The 20,000-nt window shown below is 39.7% G+C and overlaps 1 protein-coding gene across 1 annotated transcript; it reads right to left on the bottom strand.

Annotated features, from left to right (window-relative positions):
- Positions 1-1,799: 1,799 nt before the first annotated feature.
- Positions 1,800-19,529, bottom strand: DDX43 (DEAD-box helicase 43). The gene is made up of 17 exons (XM_059176389.1): positions 19,193-19,529; positions 17,118-17,173; positions 15,220-15,349; positions 14,086-14,217; positions 12,696-12,777; positions 11,480-11,636; positions 10,919-11,037; positions 10,388-10,498; positions 9,865-10,006; positions 8,795-8,895; positions 7,290-7,377; positions 5,747-5,874; positions 5,436-5,545; positions 4,571-4,709; positions 3,590-3,677; positions 2,842-2,997; positions 1,800-2,033 (listed from the first exon to the last, which is right to left on the bottom strand). The coding sequence occupies exons 1-16, from the start codon at positions 19,437-19,439 to the stop codon at positions 2,881-2,883; spliced, it is 1,947 nt and encodes a 648-aa protein (XP_059032372.1). The 5' UTR covers positions 19,440-19,529; the 3' UTR covers positions 1,800-2,033; positions 2,842-2,880.
- Between the last annotated feature and the right edge of the window lie 471 nt (positions 19,530-20,000).

Here is a 20,000-nt window from a genome sequence, read left to right as displayed (position 1 = left end):
TTATGCCTCTTGATCTCTATAAAGATAGCCAGAACAGGGAGAGCTGTACCCTCCTCCCCACTCAGAGGTACTAGAAACTTCCTTCACAGGTCAGCTTTAAGAATCAGCTGTTGAGGGGCGCCTGGGTGGCTCAGTGGGTTAAGCCTCTGCCTTCGGCTCAGATGATCCCAGGGGCCTGGGATCGAGTCCTGCATTGGGTTCTCTGCTCAGCAGGGAGCCTGCTTCTCCTCATCTCTCTCTCTGTCTGTCTCTCTGCCTATTTGTGATCTCTTTCTCTGTCAAATAAATAAATAAAATCTTAAAAAAAAAAAAGAATCAGCTGTTGATTTTCACTGAACTCCATTTTGACTCATTTCTATTTTTACTTTTCTTTCTTTTTTTTTTTTTTTTAAAGATTTTATTTATTTATTTGACAGAGAGAAATCACAAGTAGATGGAGAGGCAGGCAGAGAGAGGAGGAAGCAGGCTCCCCGCTGAGCAGAGAGCCCGATGCGGGACTCGATCCCAGGACTCTGAGATCATGACCCGAGCCGAAGGCAGCGGCCTAACCCACTGAGCCACCCAGGCGCCCTTTACTTTTATTTCCCTTCTGTTCTTATTAATCTTCCTATCCCTACGCTAGGAAACTATTATTGTGTAAGATGAGGTGAAGCCCTAGCTAATCATATACAAATATAAATACCTATAATAAAGACTAAGTGTTAACACAAGTAACTATCATATATAGAACAGAAAACAACTCAAAACTGAAGCTGGAGAAGTCAAACTATGGAAAGAACCTAGATGTCCATCAACAGATACATGGATAAAGAAGATGTGGTGTACCTATATTACACACACACACACACACACACACACACACACACACACAGTGGAATACTATGCAGCCATCAAAAACTGAAATCTTGCCTTTTGCAATAACGTAGATGGAACTAGAAACTATTATGTTAAACGAAACAAGTTAAACAGAGAAAGATAATCATCATATGATCTCACTGATAGAAGGAATCTGAGAAACAAGACAGAGGATCATAAGGGAAGGGAGGGAAAAATGAAACAGGATGAAACCAGAGAGGGAGACAAACCATAAGATACTTAATCTCAAGAAACAAACTAAGGGTTGCTGGAGGGGAGAGGGTTAGGTAGGATGGGGCGGCTGGGTTATGGACATTGGGGTGGGTATGTGCTATGGTGAGTGCTGTGAAATGTGTAAGCCTGATGAACCACAGACGTGTGTACTCCTGAAACAAATATTTTATGTTAATTAAAAAAGAAAAAACTGGGGATACCTGGGTGGCTCAATTGATAAAGTGTCTGCCTTCGGCTCAGTTCATGAGCCTGGGGTCCTGGGATCGAGTCTTATATCAGTCTCCTTGCTCAGTGGGGAGCCTGCTTCTTTCTCTGCCTGCTGCTCCCCTTGCTTGCTCTCTCTGACAAATAAATAAATAAATCCTTAACTAAAAAAAACCTGAAGTTGGAGAATGTGATTACTCAAAGAAGTTTCATGAAAATGAAATATTTTCCTAGGATTTATTTTAGCCTATGGGCTGAAACTTAAGAAAAAAACTATTGCATATTTTGGTCTCATGAATTCCTTTTTTTCATTTAGAAGTAGGTGAAACATAATCCCTTAAGAAAAGTACTCCCAAATAAAATACTATTACCAAACAAAATTAAAAGGCTATTCAAAAAGACAGATCATTTAACCTTTTTATCATAGAAAAACATTTATTTTTAACAGTATCTTTCACTGCCATGACATCTGAACAGGCTTTTAACTCTTTAAAGACCGACCTTAATACAGCAACATTACAGGAGATAAAATTTACATTTTTAAATAAGGACAGTAAAAAGTGAAAAAGTTCAATGCTACATTGCTTAATATCCATGAAAAAAATTTAACTTGTTTAAGTACTTCTGATTTTATTAAAGAAAGTATAAAATATCAAATTCTACATTTTTAAACACTATTAAGAATCACTTATTTCTTCATAGTGCCAGCATGTTTCTCACACTTCCACATATCTTGAGATCTGAAAAAGAAAAAATGTAAATTGCTGTTCCCAAGCTTTTGAATTTTAAACTGATAAAATTCACATAAAAATTTGCCACCCTGACCATTTAAATATATAGTTTGGTGTGCTGTATATTCGCTGTTCCATAACCTCCAGAATTTTTTTCATCTTGAAAGACTGAAAATCTCTACCCATTAAACATCTCTCCATATTCCCCCTTACACTGGCTCCTGAAAACCATTCAGCTTCTGTGAATTGATAACTCTAGATATCTCATGTAAGTGGAATTACACAGTATTTGTCCTTGACTTATTTCATTCAAGTGTAGTGTCATTAAGGTTCACCTATGCTGTGTCTCAGGTCAGAATTCTCCTTGACAGGCCAACCTGTTTACCCATCCATTCATGCCTGAGTTGCCTTCACCTTTTGGCTGTTATGAGTAAAGCTGCCATGAACATGGCATGTTTGCCCACTCCTGAATTAATACTGGGGACACCTGCATGGCTCAGTAGGTTAAGCCTCTGCCTTCAGCTCAGGTCATGATCTCAGGGTCCTGGGATCAAACCCTGCATTGGGCTCCCTGCTTGGTGGGGAGTCTGCTTCTCCCTCTTCCCCTGCCTCCTGCTTGTGCACTCTCTCTCTCTCTAATAAGTAAAATCTTTAAAAGAAAAAAAAAATTAACTGGAATTTAGGTAATAGGTAAAGAATGACCCTGAATAATTTATGTAAATGACTCTTAGACATAATGCTGATTTCAATAAACACAGCAACAATGTAGTTAAGGAAAGCAGCCATTTGAAAGTCTAAAATTTGAAGTGTTATTTACCTCTTCGCAGTAGGCTGGTACCACTTTTCAACAAGGACATTAATAATAAAACTTTTGGGGTTTTCCTTGGGGTTTCCCCATTTTTTTCTCCATTTCTTTTTTCAGTTTATTCGCCTCATACCTCTTAGCCATTGCCACAAGATCCTCTGGGATACTCTGAAACATTAAATGTGTTATTAGGAGATTTTTCTTTCTGTTAACAGCTTTTCTACAATATGCTAAAATACTTTCAAATCATCTCAGTTACAAAATCTCCCCAGTTCCATGACGTCTTTCCAACAATGAAACGTGTCTCTTTGCACGCTAGGCTCTGAAATCTGTCTTGCAGCTAGAAAACCAGACTGATCTTCAACTTCCCTGGTGCTACCACTTCTTGCTCATATGGCCCCTCAGTTGCTTCTCAGGGCCTTGAACAGGCGTTAGCTGGTGCCACGTTCCGGGGCATTCTGTCTGTTGGGCCTGAATATGTTCCCCTGCTGGAATCTGTATCCCATTCTTGTACAACAATTCTCCCAACCTCCACTCCTCTGGCTTCTTCCGCACTATGATTCCCACTGCTGCTTACTCCCATTAGATTAGGCTCCCTAATTCTGGATTACAGCTCCTTGTCTTTGCCATGTTATGGCCCTCATAACACATGTAACATCTGTTTACCCTGGCACGCAGTAAGCCCATACTTGGAATCAATGAGATTATCTGAACATTAGAAAAGTGATACAAGGTAGAGTTCTAAGTTGTATAATCTCACCTGTTGTGCTCTTTCCAGAATATTAATTAACTCGCCAGCAACCCTCCAGTCGTTTCTAGTGAGGAGAGTAATAGATATCCCCGTCCTCCTATAAAAGGGTGGGGTGGGGGGAAGGAACTCATGTAATTTGATTTTTTTTTTTTAAAGATTTTATTTATCCATTTGACAGAGAGAAAGAGAGTTCACAAGTAGGCAGAGAGACAGGCAGAGAGAGAGAGGGGGAGGCAGGCTCCCCGCTGAGCAGAGAGCCCGATGTGGGGCTGGATCCCAGGACCCTGAGATCATGACCCGAGCCGAAGGCAGAGGCTTAACCCACTGAGCCAACTGGGTGCCGCGTAATTTGATTTTGGATGTCTACTCATGGTTCAGTTAGCAAAACACTAAAAATAGCAAAACTGCAACTTTTTCATAAGCCCAAATATGTATTATATATTGAAAGTTAGCATCACTCAAACACCGATTTAGAACTCAATAATCTGGAGCTGTTCATACAGCGTGCTTGCAGGGGATTTGATAGTAGTGCTCTCAGTGGCAAGAAAGGTCTTCTTATAGGGGACAGTAGAGGAACAACTGGGTATAGCTCAGTGTGACACTACAGATAGAAAGCAGAGACTGGAATAAGAAACAGCTGCAGCTAATCAAAGGATCTGGCTGACTCCGGAACAGGCCAGTTAAGAAAGGGATAAAGTAGCACAGCAGGTGGCCCAGACAATTCACAGGCAATAGAAAAGCCATTTTGTGGCTAAGAATAGCCTGTGAAGGGCATAGTGACAGTTAGCTTCTTTCTTTCTTTTCTTTTCCTTCTTTTTTAAAGATTTTATTTGTTTATTTATTTGTCAGAGAGAGAGAGAGATCACAAATAGGCAGAGAAGCAGGCAGAGAGAGGGGGAAGCAGGTTCCCCACCAAGCAGAGAGCAAACCACTGAGCCACCCAGGCACCCCAAAGTTGGCTCCTTTCACAGGAAGACTGTGCGAACTTACCCTGCCCTTCCGGTGCGCCCTACTCTGTGCACATATTCTTCAATGTTCCGGGGGAAATCATAGTTATAGACGTGTGTGATGTCAAGGACATCGAGCCCCCGAGATGCCAAGTCTGTGGCAATCAATATTCTTACTTTACCTAAAGAATAAAACCAAAATATACGTGAATATACATGCTGGTGTAAACCAACCCAAGACATAGCAGAAAATTATAATCTTCCCCTAATATCTAATTAGGTGAGCGGTTATTTTCAGTATTAAAACACTTCAGAGAGTGAAAATGAGAAACGGGCATTTATAGACTTTCTTTTAAACTGCTGGCGAATTATGGGGAACCTGGGTGGCTCAGTGGGTTAAGCCTCTGCCTTCGGTTCAGGTCATGATCTCAGGGTCCTGGGATCGAGCCCTGCATGGGGTTCTCTGCTAAGCAGGGAGCCAGGTTCTCCCTCTCCCTCTGCCTGCTGCTCTGCCTACCTGTGTGCTCTATTTCTCTGTCCAATAAATAAATAAAATCTTAAAAAAAAATAAATGAACTGATGGCGAATTACAACACACACACCATGGTTCAGCAACCAACCCCTGAATCACCTGAACCACATGACAAAGATCTATGCCTTGCAGGGAAATTAACGAAAACAACCCCATCGCAAATTATTACCTTGATATCCAGGTTGAAATATTTGCTCTTTGAATTTGTATGGTTCTGAAGATCTGATTATTATTCAGAGCTCTTACCAGTATATTTTGGGCTCTGCAAGCTGAGGATAGATCTTACAAATGGGCTCCATGGAAAGGTGCTGTCATTCAGCCATGCCCAGGCCTTGCACCCTTCACCAGCCACAAGTAACATCTTGCATAAATGTACCTGTTTTGAAGTTTTCTAATGCCCTCTCTCTGTCACTCTGCTCCCTGTTACCGTGAAGGGATTCCACTGATACCTGTCGCAGAATCAGGTCACTTGACAGGTGGTCAGCCCTGAAGCAAAAGATGAAGTCAGCAATCTGAAGTGCTTCTTCTGATGCCACCAGAAAATTCACTAGTTTTACTTGTATTAGTAGAAGACTGAATTAACATACTAGAATGCATGCAATGCCCCTTTTGAAATTAATATGCAAAGAGAGCTAATGCTAAACAAATCAACTGGATGATTTAAGGATGTAAAAGAAAAATACCTACACAGCTTTTCTGCTGACAAACACTATGACTTTGTCTTTGGGAGACATGCTTTCTAGAAAAGTTTGGATATGAGAGTGTTTCTCTTCTTCTGTGGTGACAATTATGTTTTGTTTCACGGTACTTACTGCCTAAAGGAATAAAGATCACAGTACGTCAAAACTGATGGGTAAACCCTATACATTGGCTCAGAATACGTCTATTTCTATCCCTGGTTAAGTTTTAATAAACTGCTAACAAGAAGAGGCAGGTCCTTGCAAAATGACCTGTACCTACTCAGACTTGTAGCTCACCCTTTTGCTTCTTGCTCATTCACCTAAGCTGAGCTGGAAACTTGAATGCTTGGCAGTGCGTTTAAAGTAATTGCTTACTATTGTTGGAAAAGAACCATGGAGTAAGGCCAAACTTTCATCATGAATTTGGGTAAAGTCCTTACAATAAAGGAAGATGATTAGCTTAGGACACAAGAATTCCCACTCAGGATTTTGACAACTTAATGCAAAATTTCAAAATATAATTGATACAATTTTTTAACCCAGAAGCAAGACAGGTTTTATTTTTATTATTTCTTTTTAAAGATTTATTTGATAAAGAGACACACAGTGAGAGCGGGAACACAAGCAGGGGGAGTGGAAGAGGGAGAAGCAGGCCTTCTGCCAAGCAGGGAGCCTGATGTGAGGCTTGATCGCAGGACCCTGGGATAAGGACCCCAGCCAAAGGCAGACACCCAACAACTGAGCCACCCAGGCACCCCTAAAATAGGTTTTAGTAGCATTTAATGAAAGTAAAGAATGACATCTCTAGCCTCACTTTTCATGGAATCTGATGAAGTGAATCTTGGCAATGATCTTTCACTATTACTGGTGATTAAGTAAAAGGTCATTTTTTTCAATAACGATTAACTGAGGGGAGCCTGGGTGACTCAGTTGTTGGGTGTCTGCCTTTGGCTAGGGTCATGATCCCAGGGTCTCAGAATCGAGCCCAGCATCCCGCTCCTGCTCGGCGTGGAGCCTGCTTCTCCCTCTTCCATTCCCCCTGCTTGTGTTCCCGCTCTCGCCGTGTCTCTGTCAAATAAATACACTTTAAAAAAAAAAATGATTAATTGAAAGTGCGGATCTCAATTAAGTGAAAGTCCAGATAACTTTATAATGGAGGGGATACATACCAGAGACCTTCATGAATCATATAATTACTGACATCTGAACCCAATGATCCATCATGACTTCACCAAAAGACAACACCAGACTTACATACATACACCTACATTGACCTTGTTTAGAACCTGATTTTAACAGGATTAAACAAAAATGAGATATCAGGAAAATAAGAATAAGAAACGGATATTTGATGGTACTAAGGGATTATTAAAATTTTAAACTTGAGATGTTAAAAGTTAGTCTTAGATATATACTGAATTATTTATGAATAAAATCATATGTATCTAGGGTCTTTATAATTAGGGAGGGGGCAGAGGAGATACACCAAAACACAAAGTAACTAAAATTTTCATAACAAATATTTTTATAATAGTAATAAACAAGCTTACCACTAGATCCAAAGTACCAACATATACAATCATTGGCTCTTTCAAATAAGACTGTGCAAGGCGACGGACAGCATATGGCCATGTTGCACTGGAAATAAAACAAGATATAAATGTTAAAATTGTATTCTAAGTCAAATATTACTAAGTTTTTCCAAGGATGCTATGAGCCAGATTACTCATGAAAGACACCCTGAGTACTTTTAAATAAGGGAGACTTTACAGACAATGTTTATTTCACAAAGAATAGCTCAACTATAACAAAGCTACTACATGAAACCTTTAAATAAGGTTTATAAGGTAAAGGAGACCTACACCTTAAATTCTAACCTAAATTCTAATAATCTAAAATGAATTCATAGATTAGTTTTTTCTTGGCCTTCATTAAAGAAAAACAGAAAAAAAAAAACCCTAGTATTTTGTTAGCATTCATTGTCAACAGGCAAAAAACCAAATGCATATGCAAAATAAAGGCATATGAAGTGTACTGATGAAAGGACATATAACTTCAAATGTTTTTTCATCCATATATTATGAAAGCAATCATCTTTTGTACTTTCACAGTAATTACAATAATGGGAATATTAGCAAAAAACAAATGAGGGTGGTATTAAAAACAAAACAAGTGAGAAAATTTAATGTATTTTCCAATTATATACTATTCTTTTTTATGTTAATGGCACATAGGTCATATAAGCCCAGGAGATAATAGTCTATAGATCAGTCTGTATTTAAATGACAATCATTGTTTCTCAGTTTTATATTGCACAAAAAAGTTACTGGGCAATCAAAGGTTTATCTCTAAGGACAGGTGATCATTCAAATTTGAGACCACCACTATGATATAAAATCTCCTCTCCAAGGAGAGGTCCCCCCCCTTAGGTTTTTATAGAAATCTCTGTGGGGCGCCTGGTGGCTCAGTAGTTAAGCATCTGCCTTCCACTCAGGTCATGATCCCAGTCTTGGATTTGAGCCCCACATCGGGCTCCCTGGGAGCCTGCTTCTCCCTCACTCTCTGAGGCTCCCCCTGCTTATGCTCTCTCACTTTTTCTGTCAAATAAATCTTTTTTAAAAATGTCCGCTCCATGGGGCGCCTGGGTGGCTCAGTGGGTTAAGCCGCTGCCTTCGGCTCAGGTCATGATCTCAGAGTCCTAGGATGGAGTCCCACATTGGGCTCTCTGCTCAGCAGGGAGCCTGCTTCCCTCTCTCTCTCTGCCAACCTCTCTGCCTACCTGTGATCTCTCTCTGTCAAATAAATAAATAAAATCTTTAAAAAAAAAAAAAGTCCGCTCCAAAAAAAAAAAAAAAAGTCTCTCTGTAACTTAGGAAACCCAGTCATTGTTCCGCAGTTACACTGAGTTGCTATTCCTAAGTGATGACAAATCTTTTACCTGAGGATCTCAAGACACCTTCAAACAATGCTCTAAAATCCTCTGCAGAAATCCAAAAGAATAGGGTTCAGGCCACCAATTTCTATTTTACAGACTAGCAGTTAGGCATACACCTACCTTGTCATAATAGTCTGCCTGTCTGGGCGCACATCTAATAAAATCTTCATTATCTGAGGTTCAAATCCCATATCTAGCATCTTGTCGGCCTCATCTAGTACCTGCATCAAAATCAACAGCGGCTACCTTAGATATGGGAAATATGCTCTCTTTATGAACAGAATACCATGGTAAGGGAACTTCATTTCCCCTATTACTTAAGCCACTGTTTTAGTTTCTTCAAGACAAAGTAAGTGATCTACAGTTGTAATAGACTGACTTGATTCTTTAAGTTGGCTAACAGTTTCTAGATCTAAGAAAAACTGTAAATGTCTTAAATATCCACATGGAGGGACGCCTGACCTTAGAATTTGGGGACTGAGCCCCACAATGGGCTCTAGGCTCAGTGCAGGAGTCTGCTTGAGATCCTCTCCCTCTGCGCCACACCCACCATTCCCTCCCGCCCCACGTGCATGTGTTCTCTAAAATAAATCTTAAAAAAAATAGTTAAAAAAAAAAACCACATGGATTTTAATTTTCTTTTATACAACTCTACATTCTCCAACATTTATTAAAAAAAAAAACTAAAATAGAATTCTCAAAATCCTTATTTTAATATACTAGAGGGAATAGAAACTATCCCTAGGATTTGAAACCATTATAAAATTGACAACCATTCTAAAGAACTGTTTTAATAAGAGTTCAGTTCTGTGCACCCAGCAGGCTCAGTCAGTAGAGCTAGTGTCCCTTGATCTCAGGATTGCAAGTTTGAACACCAGGTTTGGTGTAGAGATTACTTAAAAATCTTAAAAAAAAAAAAGGTGGGGGGGTATGCCTGGGTGGCTCAGTCGGTCAAGTCACTGCCTTTGGCTCAGGACATAATTCCAGTGTCCTAGGATCAAGTCCCACATCAGGCTCCTTGCTTGGCAGGGAGCCCACTTCTCTCTCTGCCTCTGCCTGCTTGTGTGCACGCTCGCGCTCTCTCTCTCTCTGAGACAAATAAATAAATAAATAAAATCTTAAAAAAAAAAAAAAAGAGTTTAATAAGAGTTCAGTTCCTCCTCCCAGTATCCCAAACCCTCCATCATTACCAAGTAGGTTATACTTCTGAGGTTAACAAAGTTATTCATTTGTAGATCATTCAGTCTTCCAGGAGTTGCAATAATAATGTCTACTCCTTTTTTCAGATCTTGTATTTGTCCATTTCTATCTCCACCGCCATATATACAAACACTTTAAAAAAAAAAAAAAAAGGTTCATGTTCAGGTAAGGAATGTCCCATCACAAAGCAAAATCCCAACTAACCAAAGCATTTTGGGTATAAAATAACACAGTAAAAAGTATGCAGAAAGAGTATCAGATACCTTCTGGGTAGTATTAGCCCCATTCTAAAACCATCCATACCCATCAGCCCACAAGGATGTGTCCTCAAGAGCGACATTTGCATCACTGTTACTTGACCTTACTGCCCGGGCTACCATTGATTGGACTGGGGCAATGCCTGACCCATGCTAAGCCATTCAGATTCTCTACATGTGTGAAAAATAATAGGGAGAATGTATAAAACTAGGATTTATTAAAATGCGGATGCAAGAAGGGACAAAGATGACTTACCTTTTAAGGCCTTTGTATGAATACTTAGAACATTCAGATTCTACTTGAAGTGCTAACTCGCGGGTAGGTGTAAGGACTAACATGCCTGGTCCATTCCTTTCTCCTCTAATTCTTTGGAGAGAAAATAACTGTTAAAGTACCTGATTCAGGTACATAGTATATCTGTTCAGTGCTTTCAGAATTTGTAGCAATGGATGTCACACACATTTACAAAACATGTAAAAATATTGAAGAACAGCACACTAAAAAACTCCCAAGGGCTCTGATACCAGTCTTTTCATTTAGCATGGTCAACATTGTCTCACACAATTGGAAATGATAATTTAAACATTAGTATTTCAATATTAAGACTACCTATGGCTTTCTAAAAATGTTTTGACAATTTATACTCTCACCACCACAGTACGTGTGCATTTCCCTGAGGCTTGCCATTACTTTTTGACCAATGCAACAGACAAAAAGAAACTTGCATTTTTGGTATCCATATCTGCTAACCCCCCATAAAGAGAACCCTGTTGCAGAAATTCTTACACAGGCTGTGAGTCCAAGTGTATAAATCCGGGCATTAGGTAGGACAATGTCTTCCCTGTTCCAGTTTGGGCTACTCCTATAAGATCTATGCCCTGTAGAACTATCGGCCATGACTGCGACTAAAAAAGAAAGATCAACATTAAAATTAAAAGTACATCTTCTAGTCACATGCCCCTCCTCTCCTAGGCCCAAACTTCTTTCAATAAACATTTTTAAGTGCTAGGCACTGGTGGTACAGGGGGGTTTCAGGGGAATGCTCAGAAGGGATAGTTACTCCCTGCTGATTTAACATCTAATAATCAGATATTGTGGTGCCCGCATGGCTCCGTGAAGGGTCTGCTTTGGGCTCTGGTCATAATCCTAGGGTCCTGGGATGGAGCCCCACAGTGGGTTTCCTGCTCAATGGGAAGTCTGCTTCTCTCTCCTCCCTCCCCACCCCCATACTTGTACTCTCTCTCTCAAAAAAAAAAAAAATCTTTAAAAAATTAATCAGATATTGTTTGGTAGGGGGAACTGTCAGCAAAATATTGGAATTAAAGAAAGAAAGGGAAAAAAGCATACCTGGATCGGTGTTGGCTTTTGAAAGCCTGCCTTTTTAATGTTTTCCATAACCTCAGGAAAACACTGAAAAGCATCCTCAAACTTACAGGTAGGATTGGGTATATGACGCTTCTCACCTTCTTTCAGGTCATCACACATTATATTATAATTTTCTTTCCTTTAAGGAAAAATAGAACAAATCTTAGCAGCTTTAGTCACTTCATTCCCTAAGCCAGAAATTTTTGCCAGCATTAGTTCATTGTATCTAGAAATTCAACTGCAACTGTAAAGTTACAGTAAGATGTAACCACAAAGAAATAGAAGTGAACACATCTTTTTCTAATCAGAATAGTTATCAGAAAGGGAAAAAAGGAGTGCCTGAGTGGCTCAGTTGTTAAGCGTCTGCCTTTAGCTCAGGTCATGATCCCAGTGTCCTGAGATCGAGCCCCACATCCAGCTCCCTGCTCAGTGGAGAGCCTACTTCTCTCTCTCCCTCTGCCTGCCAGTCTGCCTACTCATACTCTGTCAAATAAATAAAATCTTTTAAAAAAAAGAGGGGAAAAATTCCATTTTATGAAGGGGCCAGTGAAATTTCATGGAAATAGGAATAGAGCCTGAAAATCAAATACTTCATGATTCAAATCAGACTTTGCAGACACAAAAATAAGTATGGAACCTTGTCCTCAACAATTCTGCTAAAAGGCAATCATTCTCCTTTGACAGGTGGTCATCAGTTACTTATCCAAAGTCTGAGCTAGAATAACTCTTCTTTCTGCTGTACCATACTTAGTTTTACAACAGACTTTGAGAGAAAAAAAAAATGTTGCTGTCAGGACCTTTAATTCCAGATAGTAAGTACTGAAGAATAAGAAATGCATTGAATCAACTCATTTTCAACAGTTGTAGAAATAATTCTCTAAAAGTGTTGTCCAATACAGCAGGCACTAACCAAATGAGTCTTTTAAAATTTCAAATGGAAAACTCAGTTCCCCCATTATACTAGTCATATTTTAAGTATTCAGTAGCTATATAGATAATGACTGCTCTATCAGACACAAATATAGCCCTTTCCCCATCTTTACAGAAAGGTTTATTGAAGAGCAATGCTCTAAAATATCATGTAGGATGCAATCAAGTTCATGTTAACACCAGAGGTGTAGCCTTCAAATGTAATCACTTTAAAGGTTTCCCTAATGAGTAGCAACTATACAAATACTTAAGGAATAAAAGCACCCACCTCCAAGTGTCTATTTGCACCTGGGACATTGAACTTGTTGTTTCTGACTCTACATAAAAGTTTTTCTTAATTGGCGGTAGATCTGGGACAAAGATTAAAGTTAAACCTTCAATAAATTATCAGAATTTACATTTCACTGAAACGTATTCAAAGTAACAGAAATCAAACTAAAATACTTATTAAATTCACCCTTACAATTTTAGAGATCTGTTCTTTGCCAGTCAGGCTTATGCTAGTCTCTGAAATCTGTTTTAGTTTACCTTTTGATCACATTTTTTACCCAAGAAAGAATTTTAATAATTAAGTTTAATATAAAAGAAAAAAATAAAGAATTTTTTAAAAACCCATCGTTAAAAAGAAAGCTGTATGTATTGGTACAATTTTTATTATTCTTAAGTTGGGATGAAATTACTTGTTTCATAACAAATAAACATTTTTCATAGTTAAAAAAAAAAAAAGAAAGGAAGTATGGCTTACAAGACAATCATCCCAATTGATTAATCTTCTCTAAAACACAGTAGACTGATTTTTTTTTCTTTTCTTTTGATGGTCTGTCCCATTTCTGTCTAGGAATAGAGTATTTCTTTTTCCACTTTCTGAGGCTACTTTTTGTTTTCTTATATGCCTTGCAAACTTCCTCCGAATCTAAATCCTTTGTCTGGCCTCCCTACTCCATATCTCCCCACCACATATCCTGTCCAGGTGGCACTGGTAACAACATGCACATAGACCAACCCCTGAATTAGTCATTGTTAATATTGGTCACTATCAGTCCATTAGCTTTTAAATTTTTAATAAAGGTTGTGTTGCCGCCTCACTCTGATAACTGAATTTACCCTGAAATTTAGTGACTATAACATGAAACATAACACTCTGTATATAATTCCAGGTGAGACTTTCATTTAAAACTAAAGCAAATGAACAAACCCAAATCTCAAGAACTATGTTTCTTTCTTTGTTAAACAGTTTTCCCTTTTTATTTTGCCGCTGTCAAGCAGGACACTCCAGGATCAATTTTTATTCAACTGTAGGCAACAATGTTAAACCACTTATGGTTGGCATGTTTATCGCCTTCATTTTCCCCTTATGCCCCATTTTCTTTCCATTTATTATTAAACTCCTTCTGTGAGTTACCTCAAATAAGACAAAATGTTAAGTATAATATTTTAATTTCCCACTTAGAACATAGATTACGGCACAGACAACACAGAAAAAAATCTTGCCCTAGGGACTATTTGTAGCACTTAATACTTTATTATCATTTTTCGTATTAATTTCATTACTAGAAATAAGACTTTTTATAGGATAAAAACCTCATGAGGCTAAAAAAAACACAACAGCTCAAGTGATACATCAACACCACATGTAAATGTTCGGATATAGCACTAACCTTCCCATTTTTTTCTCCCCCATTTCAAAGCATCTTCTCGAATCTGATCCCAATCAATCAATGGCTGATTCTCTGTAACATTACTATCTGTCTTTACATCTCTTCCAACAGAAGGTTGGAATGCAACAACATCTGTTAAAATATTTTTATTGAATTAGTTTCAAAACAAATCCTAATTGTACAAATTCCCCCAAACCACTTTACTATTTTGTTTAAAAACAAGACAATAATGCTTAAAATATAAAATGTGGGTTTTAGTACTCCAATGCTATGACAGTAGTAGTCATGGTTTGTCAGTTACCAGATTTATGAGGATATTTATGAGGATAATACCAGATTATGAGGATAAATGAGGAAAATACATTTATTGAAGAGAAGGAAAATTAGGAGAGCCTAGTATTTGCTGATAAATCATGTTAAGCTTATAAGAATCCTGTCAGCCAAATGTCCCCCCAGGTTAACAGATGAAGAGTTTTAAAGGCTTTCCTAAAGTTCCCTTCCCAAGAAACACTATATGAGGCAACGCTGCCCTCTGAACCCAAGATGCAGTTCTTTTTACTTTCACGTTGCTTCTGGAAATGGCTCAATAATGGCTTTTTCTCTAGTCCATCAGGTCTGAATTTTTGTTTTTGTTTTGTTTTTAACAAAATCTGAGATTTTTCTTAAGTAAACTCTATACCCAGCCTAGGGCTTGAACTCGTGACCCGAGGATCAAGAATCGCATGTTATACTGACTGAGCCAGCCAGGTACCCTAGAGATTCTTTAAATACCAAATAACTAGATACTTTTCCAAAATCAGTCAGGTTCCAGAGAGGAAGACACCATAGAATCAGAAGGTCAGAATAATCCTTCTTCTACCATTAAGAGTGAATGTATTAAAAGGTTATTTTTGTTTTCACCTATCTGTGGCTAAAAGTAAAACTGCTAGGCTTAACCACAGAGATTAAGTGTCTTAATTTGAGGAAAACAGTATTCTGGGATTTCAAAGAAAAAAAAGTCCCTAGAAGATAAGATTTAATGATGGCAGTCTGAAGCTTTGATGTCAAGAGAAGCCTCAACTATAATGCCTTATAACACTGAATGCAATTTTTTTAATTTTATAAGGCTATATACAGTAAGCAAAAATTACTTACCAGCTCTGAGCTTTGAACTGTAATTTTCTTGTTTTTTAACAAGATTATCTATCACTGTTTTGGCCTTCACCTGCATCACCTTGTCGCCAAAGATTCTGACCTCTGCTTCTTCTGAATGACCTTTTATTATCTAGATGCAGCAGAAAAATAGGTGAGACTGAAGGCCTCTTACCATGCCCCCCACATCCAAAAATCACTCAGCTACAAACAGTATAAAAATTTAAAGGAAATATAGTATTGCTATCAGTCAGTATCTTAATTTCTAATTTTTAAAGAAGATTTTATTTATTTATTTGACAGAGATACAACAAGCAGGAAGAGTGGGAGAGGGAGAAGCAGGCTCCTCACTGAGTAAGGAGCCCCTGCCATGCGGGGCTCGATCCCAGGACCCTGGGATCATGACCCAAGTCGAAGGCAGATACCCAATGACTGAGCCACCCAGGTGCCCCTTAATTTCTAATTTTTGAGGGCATTCTACAGTCAACAAATTTATCCTGAGATTCATCCCCTGTTTGGATGAAAAGGAGCAGGACAATCTAAATTTAAAAACTACTGTGATAGGGGTGCATGGGTGACTCAGTCAGTTAAACATCTGACTCTCGGTTTCAGCTCAGGTCATGATCCCAGCACAGTGGGAGTGAGTCCCACGTTGGTCTCTATGCTCAGTGTAGAGTCTGCTTCAGATTCTCTCTCCCTCCCGCTCACTTTTTCTCAAGTAAATAAATCTTTTTAAAAAGTAAATAAAAGCTACTGTGACCACTAGAGAATAAATTCAGCAACCAGTTTTAGAAGAGTAAGGTGTTAATCTGTCCTCTTAACTATCAAATAGTAATTTGGCAAACTTGCTCAACTGTAGGGATTTGCTTTGTGGTATATAAATACCAGCTGACTGAACTGTCAGGTTACTTACAGGAACTCTTGGACTTGAGGGAATGCCCTACTTTCACCACATATATGGTAATGGAACCAACTTACTACAAGGCTTAGATGACATTTGGAGGATAAGATCTACAAGTCACATCTTTCAGTGTACATAAATCTCAGATACCCACACTGATTCAATAGTAACTAGAAACTGCTGCACCAAATGCTGTCTGACTGGTGATTCAGAGCTTGCCATTGGCACTGTTTACAGACAACTCTGTGGAAGGTTTTCAATGAGGCTGAAACTGATGCTGAGAAGATGGGAAAGAGACCTACCTAGAATGGGGATGCAGAAGGTCTTAGACCTCCCTTATGAGCAGGAGTTCTAACAGCTAAGATAGGAGAAAGTGTGGCAGGAGTCCAGCTGGTGACACTCAAGAGAGAGTTCGAGGAGGGAGTGAAGGAAAAGGACCTAGATCAAGTGGACCATGCTAAGAAGTCTGGACTTCTTAAGACCATGAGATATCAGAAAAAGTTTTTATGCATGAAAAGAAAAATTATGAACACAATTATTGTCCTGGTCATGGCAGAGGATGGTTAAAGGGGGTAAGACTGGAAGCAGGGTGAACCGTTAGGGGAGAACACCCCAAATGATGGGATTCTCCTTGAGAAACACAGGAAATAGAAAGCACTGGTTACAGGATAAGGAACAGGAAGTAATCGGAGATTCCCGGCTTGGGGACTGGGTGAATGATGTTGCTGCTGAGACTGGGAACACAGGGGTGGGTCAATGTTTGAGACATGAGAGCCAGGAAGTGCATAATGAATATTCCCTCAGCGATCTCATTTGTCAGTGGAGATTATCTGTAAAGATTTTTCCTCCAGGAGTCACAAAACCTGGACCTGGAATGGACCACAGTATGTGAAATTACTACATTGCTACTAAATTACTACAGTTATGTTAATAGCTAAACAAAAATTAGACTTAGAAAAGAACTACACTCTTTGAGGATTTAAGATCTCAGACCACTTACCTGTATTTTCGTGTTTGTTGTACTTTGGATGTCTTTTATTTTTGACCCCCCACGACCTATTTTTAAAAATAAAATTTTTTAAAAGTTGTAATCAAAATCACAATTGGGTATCATGTCATACCTATTAGAATGGCTATCGAAAATACAAGAAAGGAGTGGGGCACCTGGGTGGCTCAGTTGATTAAGCGGCTGCCTTCGGCTTAGGTCTTAATCCCAGGGTCCTGGGATGAAGCCCCGCATTGTGCTCCCTGCTCAGCAGTGAACCTGCTTCCCACTCTTGCTATCTCTGTCTCTCTCTCTCTCTCCAATAAATAAATAAAATCTTAAAAAAGGGAAAGAAAGAAATAAAGAAAGAAAGGAAGGAAGGAAGGAATGGGGGAGGAAAGGAAGAAGGGAAGAAAGAAAAATACAAGAGGGTTATCTGGGTGGCTCAGTGGGTTAAGTGGCTGCCTTCAGCACAGATCATGATCTCAGGGTCCTGGGATGGAGCCCCCTTTGTCTGGCTCCCTACTCAGTGGAGAATCTGCTTCTCCCTCTGCCCCTTCCCCCCACTCATGCACGCTCACTCTGCTATCTCACTCTCAAATAAATGAATAATCTTAAAAAATATAAGTGATAAGTGTTGGTGAGAATGTACAGAAAAGGGAAGACTTGTGCACTCTTGGTGGGAATATAAATTGGTGCAAGCATGCAGGGTCCCCCCAAAACTAAAGATATAACTACCATAGATTTAGCAATTCCATTTATGGATCTATATCCAAAGGAAACAAAACCACTATCTCAAAGAGCTATCTAGACTCCCATGTTCATTACAGCATTATTCACAATAGTCATGAGGTGGAGCCAAGCTAAATGTCTACCAACAGATGACTGGATGAAGAAACATAGTATATACATGCTAGAGAAGATTTAGGCCTTAAAAAAGGAAATTCTATCATTTGTAACATGAATAAAACTTGAGGACAGTTATGCTAAATGAAATAAGCCAATCACAAAAAACACATAGAGCATGATCTTCTTGGAGGTATCTAATGTAGTCCAACAAAGAAACAAAATAGAATGGTATTTTCCAGGGATGGGAAAAGGGGGTAATAGGGAGTTAGTTGTTTAATGGGTAGTTTCAGTCATGCAACATGACAACATTCTACAGCTCTGTCACCCAACATTGTTCTTACAGTTAACAGTACTGTACCGCACACTGTAACCCTAAAATTAAGCTTAATTTTTTTAAAACTACACTAAGGAAAAAAAAAAGTAGTTCCAGACCAACATTAAGCAGGTGCCGTCTAGCACTGTCACAGGAGCTCAATAAGTGTTGAGTGATTTTTAGCGCAAACCTAGTGGCTTTCACTTAAAGGGCATCAGTTGTCAGATCTTTGAGCCTGAGCCTTCTTGAAGGAACACTGATCTCTAGCTGGTCTAGCAATCAGTCTCCTAATGCTCTATTTAATAGCAGCCTAAAAAAAGTGGTTATTGTTTTTAAACCAGGTTTAAAAGAGGGTAAACAAAGTATTAGCTCCCAAACCTAATAGGGAAAATGTTGGAATTTATCCTCAGTCTTAATGGTCACAAATGGGGGCAAATCTCTATTCCTATTGTTTCTAAATGTTTCTCAAAGGTGAATTTGGAAGACTCAAGATGTACTAAGAAAAAAGATCCTGCTTTTCAGCAGATAAATCATATTCAACAAAAGAAACTAAGTGCAAGATATGGCCAATGGTCTGAACAATCCCATAATATCCTAAACCTTGTTCAATGGCTCTAAATGGTGCCCAAAGGAACAGACTGTACTCAGGACTGCTTTGTTGTTCATTTTGGGGTAAACTGTGAAAAGACTTGACCTTTCATCCCAAAGATTTCATACATCTGTTTGTTCTACCAAAATATCGTCTCCACGAAATATCAAATGTGCATTAAATGACTAAGTACAGCATCCTAAGGTATTATGAATAACCCAGGTCAAGTCCTGAATTCATTAAGTGGCGGCTGATCGGAGGCGAGGAGAGTGGGGCATGGACTCCTTGCCCAGGCTCCACCCCCGGCCCTGTCCGGCACACCCATCCTCTTTCACTCACCGATCACAGCGCCCACCCACACGTTCTTCAATCCAAAGCAAAGCGGCGGTTCTCGGAGGCCCGCGGTCACAGGTTGCTGGAGGCCGGAGTTCTTCAAGCCGCCACCTCTACCGCCCCTACGGGCCTCCGAACCTCTCGGACTCGGGTCCTCCGCCGGCCTCCTTTCTGGAGCACGGAACACTGCCGAGCTTCGCCGGGAGGCAACGACCCACGAGGAGGCGTTAGCGCCTCCTTCTTGCCTTGACATGGTTCCGTGAGGAAGATCCCGCGCGTCCGACGTCGCTCCCGTCTGGCTCTACACCACTCCACCGTGCCGTCGTAGACTTTTCTACTAGTGCATCCACGCAGCCGCTACTTAAGGAGCCCGCTCGCGGCTCGCCCCGCCCCTTCCCCGCCCCGCCCCGCCCTGGCCGCACAGCCATTGGTGCAGGAGACGTCGTGGGCGGGACTCTGAAGGTTTGACCAATCCACTCTCTTTAACGTGTGAGCGCTCCTTGAACGTGTCATTGCGCCGGCTTCGAGTTCCTTTTCAGGCGTGGGACTCCGGGGTCTCCCTTTTTGCTTTGCCCTGCTGAACTCCCACTCCAAGTACCCATCTCAGTGACTCGTAAACATAAGTCCCTTTTGCAACATGACCCAGTGCATGCATAAAAAAATTTGAAACAGAAGGGTGACAAAACAGCATTTGCTATTGCTATCAGAGTAGCACTTGATATACTTAACCCTATATTCATTTTTAAAATATTGGTTGTAATCCACAAAATAAAATGACTCACAGCTTAAAAACCCCTGGGCTAAAAATGTGTTT

This window comes from Mustela lutreola, chromosome 6 (assembly GCF_030435805.1).
Source record: "Mustela lutreola isolate mMusLut2 chromosome 6, mMusLut2.pri, whole genome shotgun sequence".
In the NCBI taxonomy this organism is placed as follows: Eukaryota; Metazoa; Chordata; class Mammalia; order Carnivora; family Mustelidae; genus Mustela; species Mustela lutreola.
Note: the sequence above shows the minus strand (reverse complement) of the source record. Positions and strands in the feature narration are given on the sequence as shown.

Bases quoted from the DNA above. Each gene is read 5' to 3' on its own strand.
- DDX43 (XM_059176389.1), bottom strand. From the start codon at position 19,439: ATGTCAAGGCAAGAAGGAGGCGCTAACGCCTCCTCGTGGGTCGTTGCC. The intron at 14,218-15,219 runs GTAAGTAATTTT...ATATTTTAACAG, and splicing joins CAGTTCAAAGCTCAGAGCTG to ATGTTGTTGCATTCCAACCT. The intron at 12,778-14,085 runs GTTAGTGCTATA...TCTTTGTCCCAG, and splicing joins GGGGAGAAAAAAATGGGAAG to ATCTACCGCCAATTAAGAAA.